We start from the raw sequence: 19,049 nt of genomic DNA on the forward strand, positions 1-19,049 counted from the left end.
CAGGAGATGGGACCACAGCCTTTACAGTCTCCCAGTCTCACAACAGCTTCCTCGTTCCCTCGGTCCTTTGCTTTCCTCCGGGCTCCTGACAACCAGGCACAGGGTAGGACTGGTTGAGAGCTAGAAAGAGAGGTTCTGTTTCTCCCAGGCTTTAAGCTCCTGGTCCCGAAGCCCCAGGAGCAAGACAGCAACTCAACGTTCTTCCCCGGGGCAAACTCCACCCGCCCCCCCTGCAGCATCAGGGCCGATTGGGATGGAGATGGAGAGTTGGGTCTAAAAGTCCTATCCTGCATGGTACAGGCACGCACGAGGAGGCAGCCTCGACCCTCCAGTACCTAGTCTACCTATGCATCTCGGCTACTGACTGACCAGCGGCTCTTTCTCCCCTTACCCATCCTAGCTGCTGCCCACCCACCTCCCCATTACCTCAGCACGCAGCCCCTCCCTGCGTGATGATGCAAACCCGAGGGGGAGGGGGAGTCAGGGAAGGGTGGAGAGGGGAGGGGAGGAGAGAGTGGGAGGAGGAGGAGGAGGAGGCTGTGGAAGAGAGGGAGTCGAACGACCATTTAAAGCGATAGCAATCCCTTCCCTCTCCCCAGTGCTGTGCTGCTGGGGAGCACGGCGAGGAGGAGAGGGAGAGAGTGAGAGCTAGAGAGAGAAAGAGAGAGGGAGAGAAAGAGAGAGAGACAGCAAGCGGGAGCGCAGTGCGCCCTAGCCTGGGAGGCAACACGGGACACCCCCGTCGTCTCTTTAGTTCCCCAGACAGCCCCCCTGCTTTGCATGAAGGAGACCTCGGGGGCCCCAGCTGGCCAGAGCAGGGCACCTGGGCATCGCAGCACTCGCTACAGCCGCCGGGGCCGGGGCCGGGGCCGCCTCCGCCACCGCCACCACCACCACCGCAGAAGCAGCCTCAGCAGCAGCGGCGGCCCCAACCGCTCCAACACCATGCTCCAGCTGGGGAGACTGTTCCATCTCCTGACTTTGATGAAGTTGCCCTGTTGTTTGCTGGAGGTGCTCCTGGCCGCTGCCGCCGCGGCGCAAGGCCAAGAGATGTATGCCCCGCACTCCATCCGGCTCGAGGGGGACATCACCCTAGGAGGACTCTTCCCGGTGCACGCCAAAGGTCCCACAGGCGTACCATGCGGGGACATCAAGAAGGAGAACGGGATCCACAGGCTGGAAGCGATGCTCTACGCCCTGGACCAGATCAACAGCGATCCGGAGCTGTTACCCAATGTCACGCTGGGCGCGCGGATCCTGGACACTTGTTCCAGGGACACTTACGCGCTGGAGCAGTCGCTCACTTTCGTCCAGGCGCTCATCCAGAAGGACACCTCCGACGTGCGCTGCACTAACGGCGAGCCTCCAGTCTTCGTGAAGCCGGAGAAAGTAGTGGGAGTGATCGGGGCTTCTGGGAGTTCCGTGTCCATCATGGTAGCTAACATCTTAAGGCTGTTTCAGGTAGGGTTCCCAGCATTAGTGTGGAAAAAGCTCGGGTCGGTCTCCGCGCCTCCCGTCGTAAACCCAGCAGTGGGGATGGAGTGAGATGCTCAGCGCTTCTCTGCCTGCTCGCTTGCGGGGACTCCGCGGGGGATGGGATCTCAACTCACTTAATTCTCCTTTGAGTGCCTGAGCGGGTTCCTCCCCAGAAGGGGAGGAATCGTTTTAGTCTCTCTCTTTCCTCCTTCCTGTATCCCTTCTCTCTGATGCTTCCTTATCTTTCTCTCCCTCTCTCCTCCACCATCTCTGGATTTATTGCCCTATTTACAAGAAGCAATCTAGGGGATAAAACGAGGTGCTGATTTAAATAGGTTTGCATTCGAGTGAAATATCATCTGCTCGCGTGCCTGTCAGGGTGCTGGGAGTTCCTCGTGAACTGGTGCCACACAGGGAATATTAAAGATGAAACGAAGATGACAACTGTTCCTTCTTCAGCGCCCCTCTCCCCATTCCCACAGTCCCTCATCCCAGGCTCCTTCCAGGGTTGTTTCCTTAGGGAATTGTTGGAACGACACTTCTCTTCAGCCCTGGACAGCTCCGAAATCTCTCAGCTGAGGCGTTCTTAAACACCAGGAAGAGATTCCCTAGGATCTAATGGCCAGCCCTGAAGCTTCTTCACTGGGCTCGAGATGAATCAGAACCGGGCTCGGAGGGAGAGGGCCAGTAGGCAGGGCAAATAGAGAGGGGAAAGAAGCAACCCCATAGCCTCCTCCGCTATGTCACACCCTGGTGGGCTAGCTATAGGCAACTTCATCTTCCTAGATCGTATATAGAGCCCTGTCACTTTTCAAACCTCTGCACTTAGCTCTGTCCAATTCAGAAATGAGCTCATGATAATTGCAGATAATATTTATTAATTCTACACTAAGAGCCTACTTCCACTCATTTTCCTGTGCATCATTCTATAGTGGGCGGAAAGTCCTTCAAACACTCCTCCTCCCCCAGTCCCATCCTTAGTCCCACTCCCTGCAGCCGGGAAGTCTTAAGTAAAATTCACCGGGCTAGCTGGCGACTCATGGAGGCACGTAGGGAGCCACTGAAGTATGCGTTGTGAGGAGATGACTGTGCCTTGCCCACATCGGGTTTCCGTCTCTGAGCACAAGTACCCGATTGATAAAATGCTATGAAAGCCCGTTTTCTGAAAGGTTGAAGGGATAGGGTTAGAGGCGTGGGGGTTATACTGCAGTGTTCATTTCTGCCTGCCTGTCCCACTCCCCGCAACACACACACAGACACCCTGTTGTCTTTGACTAAGTATCTGTTAGCCCATCAGCCTGCTCTATGGAACTCAACACAGAAACCATTAAGAATCCTCTCTCTCTCTCTCTCTCTCTCTCTCTCTCTCTCTCTCTCTTTCTCTCTCTCTCCCTCTCCCTTAACTTTTCCAATAAATTGCATTCTTCCTATCTCATAGTCAATTCCACTACTTCTGTCATGATTAAGCCAAAACACAGAGATACTCATCCTTTTTCTCACACAGTTCCCGAAGGCAGTGTCTTTAAAAAGTCGATCTTTTCTGCCTAGATACCTCTAAAGGGGCTCTCTCTCACTCTGATGAAATGTAGCCTGTCAAGACACCATCTCAAGAATTAAGTTCTGTTTACACCCCCGGAGACTGGCAGCCCAGAGCCACAGCCTGTGCCTGGATGTATTCCATGCCCCACCATCCATCCCAATTCTGGCTAGCTTCTTATTCCTGTTGTCACATTCTTAACTATAACACCTTCGAAAAGCTGATTCTTTGTAATGGGAGGTAATTTGGACTCTAGGCATATGAATTCCACCACTCTGTGCTAACATCTTAAAGAAAGAAACAGGGAAATCGTGGAGCTGTTCACTAGAGGACTGAGCCAGAGAGCTGTAAGATTTGAGGGCCATTTAGAGAAAGAAATGGGAAAGAACAGGAAATCTTTTGTGGAATGCCCTTTTCTTTCTGGGATTCCTATGCTGAGAGAGAGAGAGAGAGAGAGAGAGAGAGAGAGAGAGAGAGAGAGAGAGAGAGAGAGAGAGAAAGCTGGAAGCTGGAAGCAGGTTCACTTTTTTGGAGGGTTGGGGGGAGGAGTCTCTTTTCCTCTTTAAACCACTTTGGGATAATGCTGCAGAATGGGCCTGTATCTGTGAATAGAATAAAATGTGAAAGCAAAGGAGGGAATCTGAGTGTTGTTGGAAACTGTATGTTGCCTCCATACATCCAGAGAGGTCTTATTTCTCTTCTATTTTATCAGCTAAAAAGGACTCCATAAGAAACAGCCTTTCTCAGCGATTTGGCTCAACCCCACCAACACTCATGTGCACACACACCTCTCTCTCTCTCTCTCTCTCTCTCTCTCTCTCTCTCTCTCTCGCTCTCTCTCTCTCCCCTCTGGGCTGAGAAGAAATGGAAACAAATACCAGTGGTAATGATGTGGGTGGAGACAAAAAAGATATAGTAGTAAACACTGTAATTTTTCTCTAATTTGCAAATTGCAGCTATTCACACTGGATTGAGCAGCTGAGGCTTTTTGTGGGAGAAAGATCCCCTGCTTTCACCTGCATGTAGAGAAAGGGGGAGCTGGCTGGAGGTAGAAGGAATGCAACAACTTGTAGCTTGGATCTCCATGGTACAAGCCGGATTTAATTATTCATGTAGGTGTATTTCTTGTTAACCATTGTCCAGCTCCCTCTGAAACAACAAGAAAAAGCTATCAAAAAGGATGAGTTCAGGTGACCTTTTGCACTTTCAAAATGGGCTATTCCTGGCCAAGTCCTCTATTCTTCTGGGCTTTCTCAGGCTCTGTGAGCAAAATGAACTAAGAAGAAGTATAATGCAGAAAGACAGTGGTAAACAGACTCATCTTTCAAAGGCACAATCAATTAGAAGGAGAGGGAAAGGATGGCAGGCAGTATCTTCTCTGGGACTCAGGGGTTTATCTCAATTAAGATTGTCCTACATTAAAGAAACCTTAAGGAGGAATTGTGTTCTGGGATCCCCAAATCAAAGTTTGTTTTTGTGGATTCATTTTAGGGATCTTTTTCAACTTGTGTGTGCCACTCCTTAAAATTTGAATTTGTAGTAGGATAATGTCCAGTGTGGAAAGGTCAGACATTGTAGGACCCTGAGATTCCTGCTATAGGGTGGGATGTAAAATTCTAGGAAAGATGATGAGATACTATCAGAGCTAATAGAAAATGCTATACCCTTTCCCAGAGATTGATACAGTGTTCCTTTTGGTATATCAGGCCCTACAGAACTTGTGACTTCCCTGGCCAGAGCTACTGTGCAGACTTGGCTAATTACCATTTCTCTATTTTGCCTGCTGGTGTCAGACCCTAGATTTGAACTAAACCAGTCATCTGTCTCCTCCACACAGATGCAGAGCTAGCTTGAAAATGACATGTCTACAGGAGGGAATCACATTCAGTGAGCCTTTTAATCCTAAGAACTTGAGGATAATGAAATTAATATGAGGCTATAGGGCCATGCCAGGAAGAATACAGTCATTGCGTCCTTATTTGATGATTGCCATACAGCAGACTGCAATGTCTTTTCAGCTTTTTACAAAGCATCAGGGAGGAATTTGGGAGAGATTTATTTACAAAATCAAAACGGAAGAGGCAACATCTTTGGTCAAATAAGATTAAAAGTAAATTAATATTGACTGTGAGTAGCATGTTTTTTTTTTTTTTAAATAGATCATTGCATGGGTATGACTTAGAGATGGAGAGATTATATAATATAGTAACTGAAAGATAAATAACCCATGACCATTGTTTTATGTGGCACAAGTAAGATATATTAGTAGTGTAGAATACTGGGAGCATTTTTATTCAAAGCTTCTTTCTCTTTTATTGTATTGGGGAAAACATTCTGAGAGTATAAATTATCCTTGCTTCATCTGAATTCATAATGTACAAGAATTTCATAAGGAGCAACTCATCCTAAGCTATGGTCATGGAAGTGAATGTTATTCACTTCCATTTTTCTTCTAAAATCTAAAATTCTTCTAAAAGTGGCCAATCGAGCCATGTTAGCAATACTTTATTGCAAATACAAGCACGTGGCCTTGAAACCATAAATGGACTATGTTTCTAAATCGACCAAAGTTTCTCAACTATCCACTGCAGCTGGAAGGCAATCATTGCCTTTGGGGGAATATTTTATATATAAGTAGTTTTTCTTTTGCTTCCTTTGCTTTTACTAAATTGTATGTAATTGGATAAAACCAGACACCTGGGGCTGTTATGGAATAGCTATAGTGGGGAAAGGAAAAAGTGCTTAAAGTTTGACTCGACTCATCTTTAAGTTTTATAAATATGGGTGTTAATGCCATTTGGAATAGTCTCCAAAGCCATCTCTGGCTCAATAGTTACTGTGTTTCAGAAAATTTACAAGCAGATGGTGAGTGGGAATTTTATAAAGGGGCAGTTTTTAAAAAGAGCAGAAAAGGAAGGAACCAATCACCAAAAAAACATAACTAAAGGTACTGTGTTCATTGTACATTTATATGCATACCTATGGGGATCATTTGCTTTGAGAAAAATATTCATTTAACATCAATGATATGGAAATTCAAGTCAAAAACTCAGCCTTCATAGAGTTTACAATCTAGCAGGGAAAGACATAAGACACTATATCATATGAGTACCATATACAAAAGCTGCAAAACAAAGTGTTGTGTGATATTCAAGAAGAAAGATGGGGAGTGAAGAACAGAACTTGGGAAGGCTTTGTGGAGGAGGTAGTATTCACATTGGAGTTTAAAAGAAAGGTAAGATTTCAATAGATAAAGATAATCCTGGCACAGTTATTATTACTATTCAATCATTTCGGTTGGATCCAACTTCTCATTTTAGGTTTTCTTGGCAAATATACAGGAAGGGTTTCCTATTTCCCTTTCTAGCTCATTTTCCAGAGAAAGTCAAGGAAAACAGTATTGAGGTGTCCAGAGTCACACATTAGTAAATGTCTGAGGTTCAATTTGAATTTTTGGAGTCTTGTCCCAGTGCTCTATTTACCGTACCACTAAGGATACTAATACTAATACTACTACTAATAATAAAGCAATAATAGCATATTATAATTATAAGGAACCTTTGAGATCACCCTGACTATTTCATTTTATGAAGGAAAAATTCAAAATGCAAAAGTATAACTAAAGACATTTGGCTAAAATCATCTGGTTCGCAAGTAGAAGAGACAGTTTTCTCATGTTAGCCTATGTGATCTGTTTCCTAGTCTAGTGTTCTTTTTGGTACAATGGCATATTGCATGGAGAAAGGGCTATATGCAAAAGTCACAACTTTCTCCAAGTTCCTACAGTAACACTAATTACATACATCTTTTGACTGTGTCTATTGAGCTAAGTAACTTTCAGCAATTTGAAAATATAAGTAGCACTTTGTTTAAATTGCTATAAAGAGATTAACATCACAGCTTCACAAAACCTTGAGCCTAAAAACTTTCATGTTCAAACTGTGTTCACCACTATGTTAAAGCAGAATTTTTTGGTCTTGGGATAATAAACCTTGCTCCACATAGACTATGGTTACTCATGATCATTTTCAATCCTTATAGAACTTGACAATTCCTAAGCTTTATTTCATTCATTTCACTCTTCCCATAGCCCTAATTCATTAAATCCATCACTGAAATTAATATGAGAAATGCAAAGAACACATCAATGTAGTTTTCAAAAGTCAAATTAATGCAGGCCTAGAAGTATTTTCTGAAAAGCAACATTAGAATTTGTGTGGACAATGGGATGGGAGAGTTTCCAGTTTAATGGATTATTTCACTTCTTGCTATTAAATAATTCCATTTAATAGTTTACAATTGGTTATTTACAAGATTTTCCATCTTTCAACAATGTACTTCTCCTTTCTTCAACTACACCCTTCTATTCCTTTGAGAAGATTATAAATTAGTTTTTGAATAATATCTAGGAGATTATTTATTATTGTGCTTTGATTATAATATTGCATTTGTGAATGTAACTATTAAGCATTTTTCTTGTTTAGTCTTAGAAAAATCATAAATGGTTTTAAGCATGAGGAAATAGTCAGTAAAAGTTTTCAAGGAGAAAATATGTAATTGATCGGAGTAGCCAGCATAATACAGTAGAAAATCCATTGAATTTGGAGCCATATACTCTTACTTCTAATATTGTCCCTGCTCTTTTATTATCTATGAAACCTTGGGCAAGTCATTCAGTAAAACGAAGCACATTGGATTGAAGGGCTTCTGGGATGTCTCTCAGCTCTAAACCTGTACATACTCTCTAGAAGGAGAGGTTTCAGTATATAGAGGATAGAGTGCTAAAGCTGGAGTCAAGAAGGTCACTGTTCACATGCCCCCTTTATGGAACTTTTCTCAGTGAAGCTCTTGCAACTCTTAAAGATTTATCTTCTAAGTCATAGATGAGCGAACTTTTCATAAGTGTGTTTCACAGCTGAACTTCTAAGATACAATGATACCAAGGTGTAAGATAAAGATCTCAGTTTTAAGATTTTAAATTTGGTTTTACCTTGTATACTCCCCCATTACTGGCACCTAAGAGAAATTTGACATGTATTAATTAAATTTTCCCTGTTGGCTTTGAGAAATATAATTTAATCTTCTAGATTAAGGTTATGTGATAATAGAATCATTGTAATGGCATTCTCTTTTATTTAGAGAAATTTTGCTGTGTGCCTTCCAATGCAATGTATCCTGTTTGATATTATGTGTATATCTAAAATATATATATATATATATATTATATATATGAACATAGATTGTATATTTATATAACACACATGTATATGGATGTATGTATATGTATTAAACATATCTACACAAAAGGTAGTTCAAAAAAACAGCTTTGTAACTAAAGTTTTCTATTTAAGTGGGGGAAAGAGTTTTTGGATTCATTAATATAGAATGTGCCACTAACTTCAAATAAATTTCTACAAATAATTATTCCATTTTATACTGAATTTTGTCAGCATAGACACTTCCAGAGACATTTGATCTTCAGTTCCAGCTTTGTGCTACTTGGGTGACCTAGACACAGAGGCTCAGATGTCAACAGTATCTTGGGAGTTCACAGATACAGTTTTCTGGATCAGAGAAGTCTTTGGGATTTATCCAAAATCCTGTCCCATTTTCCTCTGGGTTGCAGAAATTGGACCAAGTATGTACTTGTACTAAAAATACCTGACCATGTGGTCTTTACACATCTAGAATTTCTTCTTAGCACTATAATTATGTAAGCTATATTTTCAGTGCAATTATAGTAAATTTCATATCAACAAGCATCCATTTCCAGTGTTCTAGGGATAGCAGCATGAAGTAGAGTTTATGAAAATATAGCAGTTGAAGAACACAACAGAAGGTAATTGTGTAACTACTTCTCCAACATAATTAAATGTTAGAGTTGGTACAATAAAATCAAGAGGAAAATAATGTTTTTTTTTTTTTTTAAATACCATGACCTCGATTCTCACAGTGATATATCTTCTTGGACACAAATGGCAATGGTTAGCCAAAATAAGAGGCTGTGGAAAGAGATGAAATTAAGAAAAGTTATGTTAGGTATTATTTCCTTTCTATAACCACTCTATGATATAAGCCAAAGGTTTAATTTTGAAAGAAGTAGCATTTGCCTATCCAAAACTCAGTTCCATAGCTCTGCATACTTTTGCCTAGTAGCAAGGGCTGGTAGAAAGGCATTCTTCTTCTGGTGTCCCTTAATCAAACAGGGTAAAAAAGATATTATTAAAGGTTCGACAAACCAAAGGTTTGAATAGAGAATCTGCAATCTGAAATGGGTTAGGTATGGAAGACAAATTATGCTTGTTTCAGCAACCCTGGGGACACCGAAGCAACTCTCCTAGCTTTGAAAATAGAATTGGTTGAGTTATTGGTAAATTAATTTTTCCCTTCTATTCACTCATATTTCTGTTTGATTGATTGAACTTTTTAATCTGTTTGTTTTGTTGGGTTTTGGTAGGTAATTATCCATCATGAAATTGTCAGAGGGTAAAAGGCATAAGTCTGAAACTATAAGATTCAGAAAGTTGAATCAGCAATAATAACTACTTTGATGAGAAAATAAACCTGTAATATCCTTGCTACATAGAATCCCCAATGAAGAAAGTCAATTTAAACAATACAGATTGGAACTTCTATATAACTTATAGCATTATAATTTTTGTGGGTAGCACTGAGAAATTAAATTATATTTTATTTTAAAAGTAAATGGTAAATCTTTCCTATCATTAATAACTTTCCCAAGTTTTGCACAAATGTATCATGTTAGCACTTTGTTTGCAGTTGACTGTTTGCAGTTGTATTCTTGAGTCATTGCTGAGACAGTGAAGAACAATAGTTAATATTTCTATATTCCTTTAAATGTTTCATACATATATGTATATATATACACACATATGCATATATATGTGCATTCATGTTTTGATAAATGTGTGTATATATGTATACATATACCCATAAATAATTTGATCTTTACAATAGTTCTATGAAATAGTGCTATTATTATCACCATCCTTTTACAAAGAAGAAAATGAGGACTGATGAGGGTAACTAAATGACTTGTCCAGAGAATAATAATTATTAATTTGAAACAAGATTTCAACATAAATCTTCCTGTTTGCAAGTCTAGTATTCTGTCCACTATATCAAACTGCCTTCTAGTGAAAAGATGAATGTATTAAATTCTTAGATCTATTAGAGTCATAAAATTCCTTTCACGAGAACCTGAAAAAATATTTACAAGTATTTTTGTATTTATGAAAGTCATTAATTTTTTATTGTTGTCATTTTATTTCCTTGAGGATATGGCTCTGGTGATAGATAGATACATGATAGAGAAATAGAGAAAACGATGTATATATATATATATATATATATATGTGTGTGTGTGTATACATGTACACATTGCGAACAAATGAATATCTGTGAGCATGCAAACCATGTACAATACATGTGTTCATGCATGCATGTATAAATACAAACACACACATCTTCATCTCTCTAACCTGAAATGGCTATGTATGTAGATAGTCAGGTATTATGTAAAAAGACCTAGACTTTGATAAAGATATTTAACTTCTCTGGGCCTCTATTTCTTCATGTTTAAAAGGAAGAAATAGAGGATGCCAAGGAAACATGCAGAAAGTCTTTTCCTTAAAAATGGTCTGAATACCATTCTTGGCTGTCACTTCTGAGAATTATTTTAAGACTCCAGTATATTGGATACTTTTACCTTCCATATGGAATGTTTAGGCAGGGGGCAGAGGAAGATGATTGGAGTTAGGAGTGTCTTTATGATCCTTCTTAAAAGAAAAAGAAAAAAAGTTGAGAATGTGAGTATACAACCATCTTTATAAAAGTACACATGTGCACTCATGGATCTTAATACTTTCTACCTTGATGATAATGAGTAGGATTGTTTGGACTAGGAAAGTGGGTATAATTATGGACTTACAGTGAGATCTGCACTAACTTGAGCTATATGCAGCAACTATTCTCTTATCTCTAATTATTCCTCCTACTCAGATAGACTTAGGCTGATTATGTGAAAAGAAAAGTATTTGGGACATGCTGGCTTAAGGACTCTAAGCAAGGGACATTACTTTTGTGTGTAGATTGTCATAGTGCCACATTAGAAAGCTCATGGTTTCAGAAATCTGATATTAGGAAATCCTGGATAGATAGAATGAAAATAACTTATAATTTCCTATTTTGTCTAAATGTTTCTCTTCAAAGAAAAAATGGAGAAATACCTTTTAAAAATTAAATATCCTAACAAATGGTACAGTTATATAATTCTCTAGGGAGCAACTCCTTCTTGTGTATTTGGGGAGGTCATTTTGATGAGGTCATATATAGCTAAATTTAACAATTCAGTGTTGACCAGTCTGGAATATTTGTAGAAAATTTGTCAGGCTTGAGAAGATTCTGGATGGAAGTGATTTTACATGCATTACTAAGCTGTGCAAAACCCCTAGAAATCGAAGGAATGAAGATTAAACTGTATAAGCTAAGGCCAAAAAAAAAAAAGATAAATAAATACCCAGTGACACATGGTGCTTTAAGATTTGCAAATTACTTTACATGTAATTTGTCATATGATTTGATCATCACACCAGTCTTATAAAGGAGATGGTGCTACTATTATTATCCTCATTTGTAAGATAAACCATAAAATGATTTCTTTATGGTCATATAGCTAGTAAGAGCCTGAGGCAGGATTTGAACTCAGATTTTCCTGAATCCAAATCCAACACTCTATATAATATACAACCTGTACAATGGCCAAAAGCAAGAATTGCTGGACTTTATTTTCTTATTCCCATTGTTTGTTTTATTTTGATTTGTTTTCTATTACTTTCCTTCTAAAGACCCCTAGAAGCCATTGTAGTAGGGGGTCAATACTTAATTTCCCTTCTCCCCAAAGGGGAAGAAATCATTTCTTTAGGTAGGTTATCAAGTCAAGAAGTCAACAGACATTTATTAAACTTTTATCTATTTATCTATTCCAGGAATTATACTAGCCCTAAGAATACAAATACAAGCATATACATATATATGTATATATATATATGTAGAAAGGTAACACATAAAAAGAAATTTGGAAAGTAAAATGAGTAGGGGGAAAGAAGGGAGATGAATATACAAGAGACAGAAAAATGGTAAAATCCAAAATGTCAGGACTGCACCTCCCATAGAGGAATAAAGGCAAGACAGGACCAAGCATCCTCGTTAAAATGGAGTACTGGAAAGAACTGGACAATCAGAAGGTGAGATTGCAAGTGTGGAGATACTTGTAACGTAAGAATTCCAAGAAGGGATTGAATTTACATGTTGAAGAGGTTTCTAGGACATTTTAGACAAATTCTGGGGGAAAGTCAGGAATGAAACTTGGAGAAACATAAATGTATGTATGCTATTGCCAACATAGGTAGCTTTTATGTGCCCATATGGACATATCTAGAAGTGGCTCACAGAGAGGTATGAAAATTTATCTTTAGTCTTCATTATGCATGCACTCATCTTCTAGGGATACTGATTTCTGTCAGCAGGGAGAGCAAGACTGTAGGACCATAAGACCGGTAAGTCTCTTCTGCTCAGAGAGGGAGTTATAGGGATAAAATTGTCTCTAACTGCTCCTTAAAAATTGTTAGATTGGATGAAATAATTTTCTAGTTTCAAGGCATACTCCTGATCATTGTCCTATAAAGAAGGAGTCTCCCAGGCTTTGTATCAAAGACTTGATTCCCTTCCCACCCAAAGATCACTGGCAAAGATCACAAGCAGTGAATAATAGTAAACCCATTTCTCCAATCTCAGAGCAAACAGAAATTAAAGATGCCATACAGAGATTATACTAGACAATTGACAGAGTAATAGAACTCTCCCATTGAGAGTAAAGTATCTTAACAGAAAGCTCAATTGACCAAGTCTTTAGTGTAGCAATTTAAGAAGAGAGATATGACAGAAATAACCTTCCTCTATATGGAGACTGTATCTCCCTTCAAAGACTTCTCCTTGAAGAGAATCTGGAAGAATATATTTATTTCTTGAAGAAGCCATCTGTTCTCTTCCAAGATTTCATCAATCAACTCAACCTTTCCTCTCATCGACTTATCCCCTTGAGTCTGGCATGAAGTATTGAATAATCAATTTCTACCAATGAAGACAGTCTTCTGAAAATGAACTTTGAGTCTAATACTTTTAGTTCTGTATTATTTACAGTTTTTACTTTTTCTATTTCTACTACATGTGGATATATTTTCTTTCAAACTTGCTTCTTCAGTTATTTTTCCTGGTCCATTTCTCTCACTCTGAAATTTGAAGCTTCTCTTTATCAAAGTATAATCCCCTCATACTTAGAAAAGTTTATATTTTTTGGTAGTTTACTAAACAAATGAGTATAGATATAGATAGCTGTACTGTAATCTAAAATAAAAGTCATATAGAGGAATGCAAATATAAGTAAGGAAATAGTGTCATAGCTCATTAGAACTGGAATGAGCCTAAGAAATTATCTAGTTCAATACATTCATTTCACAAAAAAAAGACTTAGACAGGGCCAGTTATTTGCCTAAGTCTATAAACTAAGTTAATCTATATGGAATATGAACTGATAGCTTGCATTTCTACTTTGCATAGTCTACACTATGTCTTGCATAAAGATTAAAATCTTTATACTAGGCATTCTCAGAATTTCTTTTTACTAAAAGATAATACCTAAACCTCCATTCAGTGAGACTAGTGCAGGACATACTCTGATGTTTCTAATACTATTAAAAGGGGATGTAGCATCCTCACTCTGTCCACTTGTCCTGGATAATGTGTAACTATCAGATGATGAATTTGTAGGAAGAACATAAAATGGGATTGATGTGTAAAGATGACATATTTCTCTAAAATATGAACTTTGAGGGGCTATTCACAAGTCACAGAACTAGTGGAAGGAAAATTGCTAAGAAATTGCAAAACTCATCCTACAATGTTTCCATGTTTGGTAATCAGGAAGTAGGATATCAGTTGAGGCTAAATCTTCTGCTTTATGCACAAAGAATGGAGAGATGCCTGCCGTTTGCATTTTATTTTTTCTCTATTATTCATTTATTAGGAATTATCATTGGCTGACTTTCTGAAGCAGGTATAACTGATATATACTGCATATTGTCTCATAGAAATAAAAGAAACATAGATATTTAAAGTGGAAGAAGAATATGTTACCCCTCATTTTGTACATAAAGAAACTGAAGCTGAGAGGGATAAAATGACTTAATCAAAGTGAGATAGCTACCAGACACCCAACAAATCGAAGGTGCCAAAAAAATGTTGATTGATTATTAACTGCTTCTATCTGCAATATGTTTTATCTATCATGCCAAGAAGACAATTATATTTTGTCTTTTGCAACCTCCTTTGCCAACATAATCCTGGACTAGATTGAGATTGCAAGTCCACCGAGGACAGGGGCTATTGCTTTTTAATTTGTATCTCTGTTGCTTAGCACAATGCCTGGCACAACAAATATTTATTGAACAGATTAGATGAAGGAATATTAGAACTGGAAGGGATTTGAGAAGTCAGCAAATCCAACTTGAGCAGTTATCCACTCTAAAATAGTTTCAATATATTGACTGATTAATTTCACTTCATCAGCTGCAGAGACTTATAACTTATTGTTTTATGAGTCAGACTATATTATTGTTGTTGTAAGGTTTCCCTATCTATCTTTGGCTAAAAGTGGAATAGCCACTTTCAGGCCTAATCCTACTACTAATCAGCATAAAAGCTTTGACCTCCTCCTTTTCTGACTTGGGCCAGTTTTCTAGTCTTTTAGCAACCCTGCTGCACAGGTTTCATCATTTCGATGCTGAAATGTTTATGGTGCCTGGTGAAATTTGGAGCTTCCAATTTCAAGTGTGATTTCAGTCTCCACTAGTGTATTTTTGTATCTGCTACCTGACATGGATTACTAAAGGATCTTTGGAACTTTACAAACAACACATTAATTTATTTTCTATTCTGCTCTCATTCTAGCTTGCCATTTAGCTGTTCTGACTTGCTGACATATAGTAATGAATAAGCTCTATAGAGCTGCCATTCAGATTCATAATTATTTTATCAACATTCTTCATCCATTTTGTGTTTTCTGTGTAAATAGCCATGGCAAAAGTTTTTTGCATGTATATGGATCCCATTTTCAGAACCTCTACTTCAAGATGTCATTGTGATCCACCTAATAACATGTTTTAGTTTTTTATAAGAATAAAGAATAAGTTTAGTGGGAACTGTAATTCTCCATATTTCACTGATTTGTGAAATGGTTAATGATGTGATTTATTTTTTGACTATCAATTATGAAAGTTCCCCCATAGCCTCACAAAAGATTCTTCTATAAATGTATGAATGATTCTGATAAATAATTTATATAGGCAGGAAAATAGACAATTAGGGCAATAATGTTTATGTTGTCATGTTTGCTTTATTTCAGTATTAATAAAATCCATAGTTTTGGCATTGTTTCCTGGTTTAGATCTTCTATATATTGATCTTCCCTAATTGAACCACATCTAACATGAATATGCTTTATTTCCATGTCAAATTGGGAGTGACTGACCCAATCAATAAAATCATCCCAGATCTGCACCTCCTGCAAATAACTATGCATCCATACATAGAAAAATATTTTTCTGGTGAGAACACATCTTGAGCAAATCTACCAATTAAAGCCAAGAACTGGGCAAATGAATAATACTTAGACATCAATAAAGCAAATCAACAAAACAATGGCATTTCAACTAGTTAGAATAGAAAGCCTGTTTGGATTAGTCAAGGTACTTGGTCACACTCTATTTGGTTTATATAAAACCATCAAGAGTGCATGCAATTGACAATTTGGGTTGATGGCAGCTTAGGGTGGGAGCTTTTTAGCTAAATCCTCGAGAAGGAATTGCTGGAGAGAGGTGGTATGCTTCTTGGTTTCCACCTCTTCCCTTTTTACCTTGATTAGAAAAGAACCTTTAGCACTTTTTTTTTTTTTTAATTTAATAGCCTTTTATTTACAGGATATATACATGGGTAACTTTACAGCATTAACAATTGCCAAACCTCTTGTTCCAATTTTTCGCCTCTTACCCCCCCACCCCCTCCCCTAGATGGCAGGATGACTAGTAGATGTTAAATATATTAAAATATAAATTAGATACACAATAAGTATACATGACCAAAACGTTATTTTGCTGTACAAAAAGAATCAGACTCTGAAATATTGTACAATTAGCTTGTGAAGGAAATCAAAAATGCAGGTGTGCATAAATATAGGGATTGGGAATTCAATGTAATGGTTTTTAGTCATCTCCCAGAGTTCTTTTTCTGGGCATAGCTAGTTCAGTTCATTACTGCTCCATTAGAAATGATTTGGTTGATCTCGTTGCTGAGGATGGCCTGGTCCATCAGAACTGGTCATCATATAGTATTGTTGTTGAAGTATATAATGATCTCCTGGTCCTGCTCATTTCACTCAGCATCAGTTCGTGTAAGTCTCTCCAGGCCTTTCTGAAATTATCCTGTTGGTCATTTCTTACAGAACAGTAATATTCCATAATTTTCATATACCACAATTTATTCAACCATTCTCCAACTGATGGACATCCATTCAGTTTCCAATTTTTAGCCACTACAAAAAGGGCTGCCACAAACATTCGTGCACATACAGGTCCCTTTCCCTTCTTTATAATCTCTTTGGGATATAATCCCAGTAGTAACACTGCTGGATCAAAGGGTATGCACAGTTTGATAACTTTTTGAGCATAGAGAACCTTTAGCACTTTGAAGGGTGCTTGGATTTTGTACTCACTAAAGAGATCTTAGTCCCAGAAGCATCTCCAGAACACCTCATGCAGTGTCTGAACCAAAAGCCAAGGACAAAGTAAACATATTGAGAAAAGATTATCATAAGGTTGTGTAAGGAGTCTAGTAGAAAGATGTAACATGTCTAAGGGGAGATATTTGCTTTCTTCTGCCTGATTAACTTTGATTTTACAGCAGAAACAAACATAAAAGGAGTAAGCAGTGGTATACTGGTAAATATTTAACAGCCCACTATCTGAGAAAAAAATGTACTCATGATAACTTTTAAGTTTTAACTTGAAGTATAAACATTTCCCCCATCACTTTCTTAAGTCTTAACTATTAACAAAGTAGAAAATCAAGCCCTAATTTGTAGCATTTGTTGATTTCTGGGGTTTAAATACTCATGCAATCAGCTTTAAGGACCCAAGAGTTGTCTCATCATATCCCTTCTCTCTCTACTTCTCTCTCTCCCTCTCCCTCTCCCTCTCCCTCTCCCTCTCTCCCTCTCGCTCTCTCCCTCCATCTCTCTCTCCCTCCCTCTCTCCCTCCCTCTCTCTCTCTTTCTCTCTCTCTCTCTCTCTTTCTCTCTCTCTTTTTCTCTCTCTTTCTCTCTCTCTTTTTCTCTCTCTCTCTTTCTCTCTCTCTCTTTCTCTCTCTATCTCTCTCTCCTCCCCCCTTCCCCTCCCTATACACACACACACACACACACACACACACACACACACACACACATTTCTTCCTTCCCCACTTGGCATCATCAAAAGGTAAGCTAACAATTATGAAACAGCATTATTTATGTACTTGACATTAGTATTGATTTTCTCTGGTGATAAAATTTGAGGGGTTTAAGAAAATTATTTTAATGCTCCGAAAAATGTAGGGAAAAAGGAATTCCCCTCATTTTTTTTTGGATTTTACACAGTGCTAAAAATAGACTTCTTAAGATGAGAGTCTTGTTCAACAAATATTGCTCTTTCCTCTTTAAAAAATTATATGATAGTTAATGTCACCAGTGGGCCTTCCCCATTCATTGAACATTCATTCTGTGAACATGAAAGAAATTCTAGGTTAAAGATTTATCAGGTGGAAAACTATATGCAAAGAACATATATCCCAGCTCAATTAATATCTCTGTAATGTGCAATTCTGAATTCAACACCTAAGGGATAATTGTCCAGTATATACAAGGCACTATGCTAAAGGTTCAGTATATAAAGATTAGGAACAATATGTCACTTGCTCTCTAAGTGCTAGGGGAGGCACTTGCTGGGGCTTCTCACTCTCAACGCAGATGTGACTTGATGAATTTATATGCTAATGAGTGATTTTGTGGAATATTGCAGTCTGGAATTAAATCACATTTGTGCATGTTTACACACATTCATTTTTGTACTTCCCAACTTTCCAAAAAGATGGTTGATTCAACATTAAGTAGAATTTGATAAGGTTAAAACTGGAAGGGACAAGTAAGAGAACAAAAGCTTTTAACAACAATCCATGGTATGGTCAATTTAAGCCAGGGGTTCTCAAACTTTTTAAATAGGGGGCCAGTTCACTGTCCCTCAGACTTTTGGAGGGCCGGACTATAGTAAAAACAAAAGCTGTGTTTTGTGGGCCTTTAAATAAAGAAACTTCATATCCCTGGGTGAGGGGGAAAAAGTCCTCAGCTGCCGCCTCTGGTCCGGGCCATAGTTTGAGGACCCCTGATTTAAGCTTTCCACAATGAAACCAATTAATATTTTGTTAATTTATCATTGTGTTATTATATACACTCACACACAGTCATTGATGTGGTAGTTTAAATGCAGCCAATTTTAAAACAATGAAGCTACAATATATCTATGTTTCTACAACTATATTTTATATACAAGATAAAAGTAATGTTTAATTTAAAGACAATATAATTTTATTTAATTATATTTCTTGTGGCAAATAGATGGTGCAGTGGATAGAGTAGTTGGCTAAAGTCAGAAAGACTCCTATTCCTGAATTCAAATCTCGTCTCAGACTCTTATTAGCTTTGTGAACTTGGGCAAGTTACTTAACCCTCTTTGCCTCGGTTCACTCATTGGTAAAATGAACTCAAGAAGGAAATTACAAATCAATCCAGTATCTTTGCCAAGCCTCAAATGGGGTTATGAAGAGTTGGATACAATTGAGAAACAATAACAACATATTGCAAATTACTGTGGAT

General features: G+C 38.3%; 1 protein-coding gene across 2 annotated transcripts in view; it reads left to right on the forward strand.

Annotated features, from left to right (window-relative positions):
• The first annotated feature begins 538 nt into the window (after nt 1–538).
• Nucleotides 539–19,049, forward strand: part of GRM7 (glutamate metabotropic receptor 7) — a 1,027,380-nt gene continuing 1,008,869 nt past the window's right edge. For both annotated transcript variants that reach the window (XM_031954369.1, XM_031954361.1), the window contains exon 1: nt 539–1,461. In XM_031954369.1, the coding sequence (XP_031810229.1) occupies nt 781–1,461 (681 nt within the window). In that variant the 5' untranslated portion in view covers nt 539–780. The remainder of the gene's footprint in view (nt 1,462–19,049) is intronic.

The sequence above is a fragment of the Sarcophilus harrisii genome, chromosome 1 (assembly GCF_902635505.1).
Source record: "Sarcophilus harrisii chromosome 1, mSarHar1.11, whole genome shotgun sequence".
NCBI lineage: Eukaryota > Metazoa > Chordata > Mammalia > Dasyuromorphia > Dasyuridae > Sarcophilus > Sarcophilus harrisii.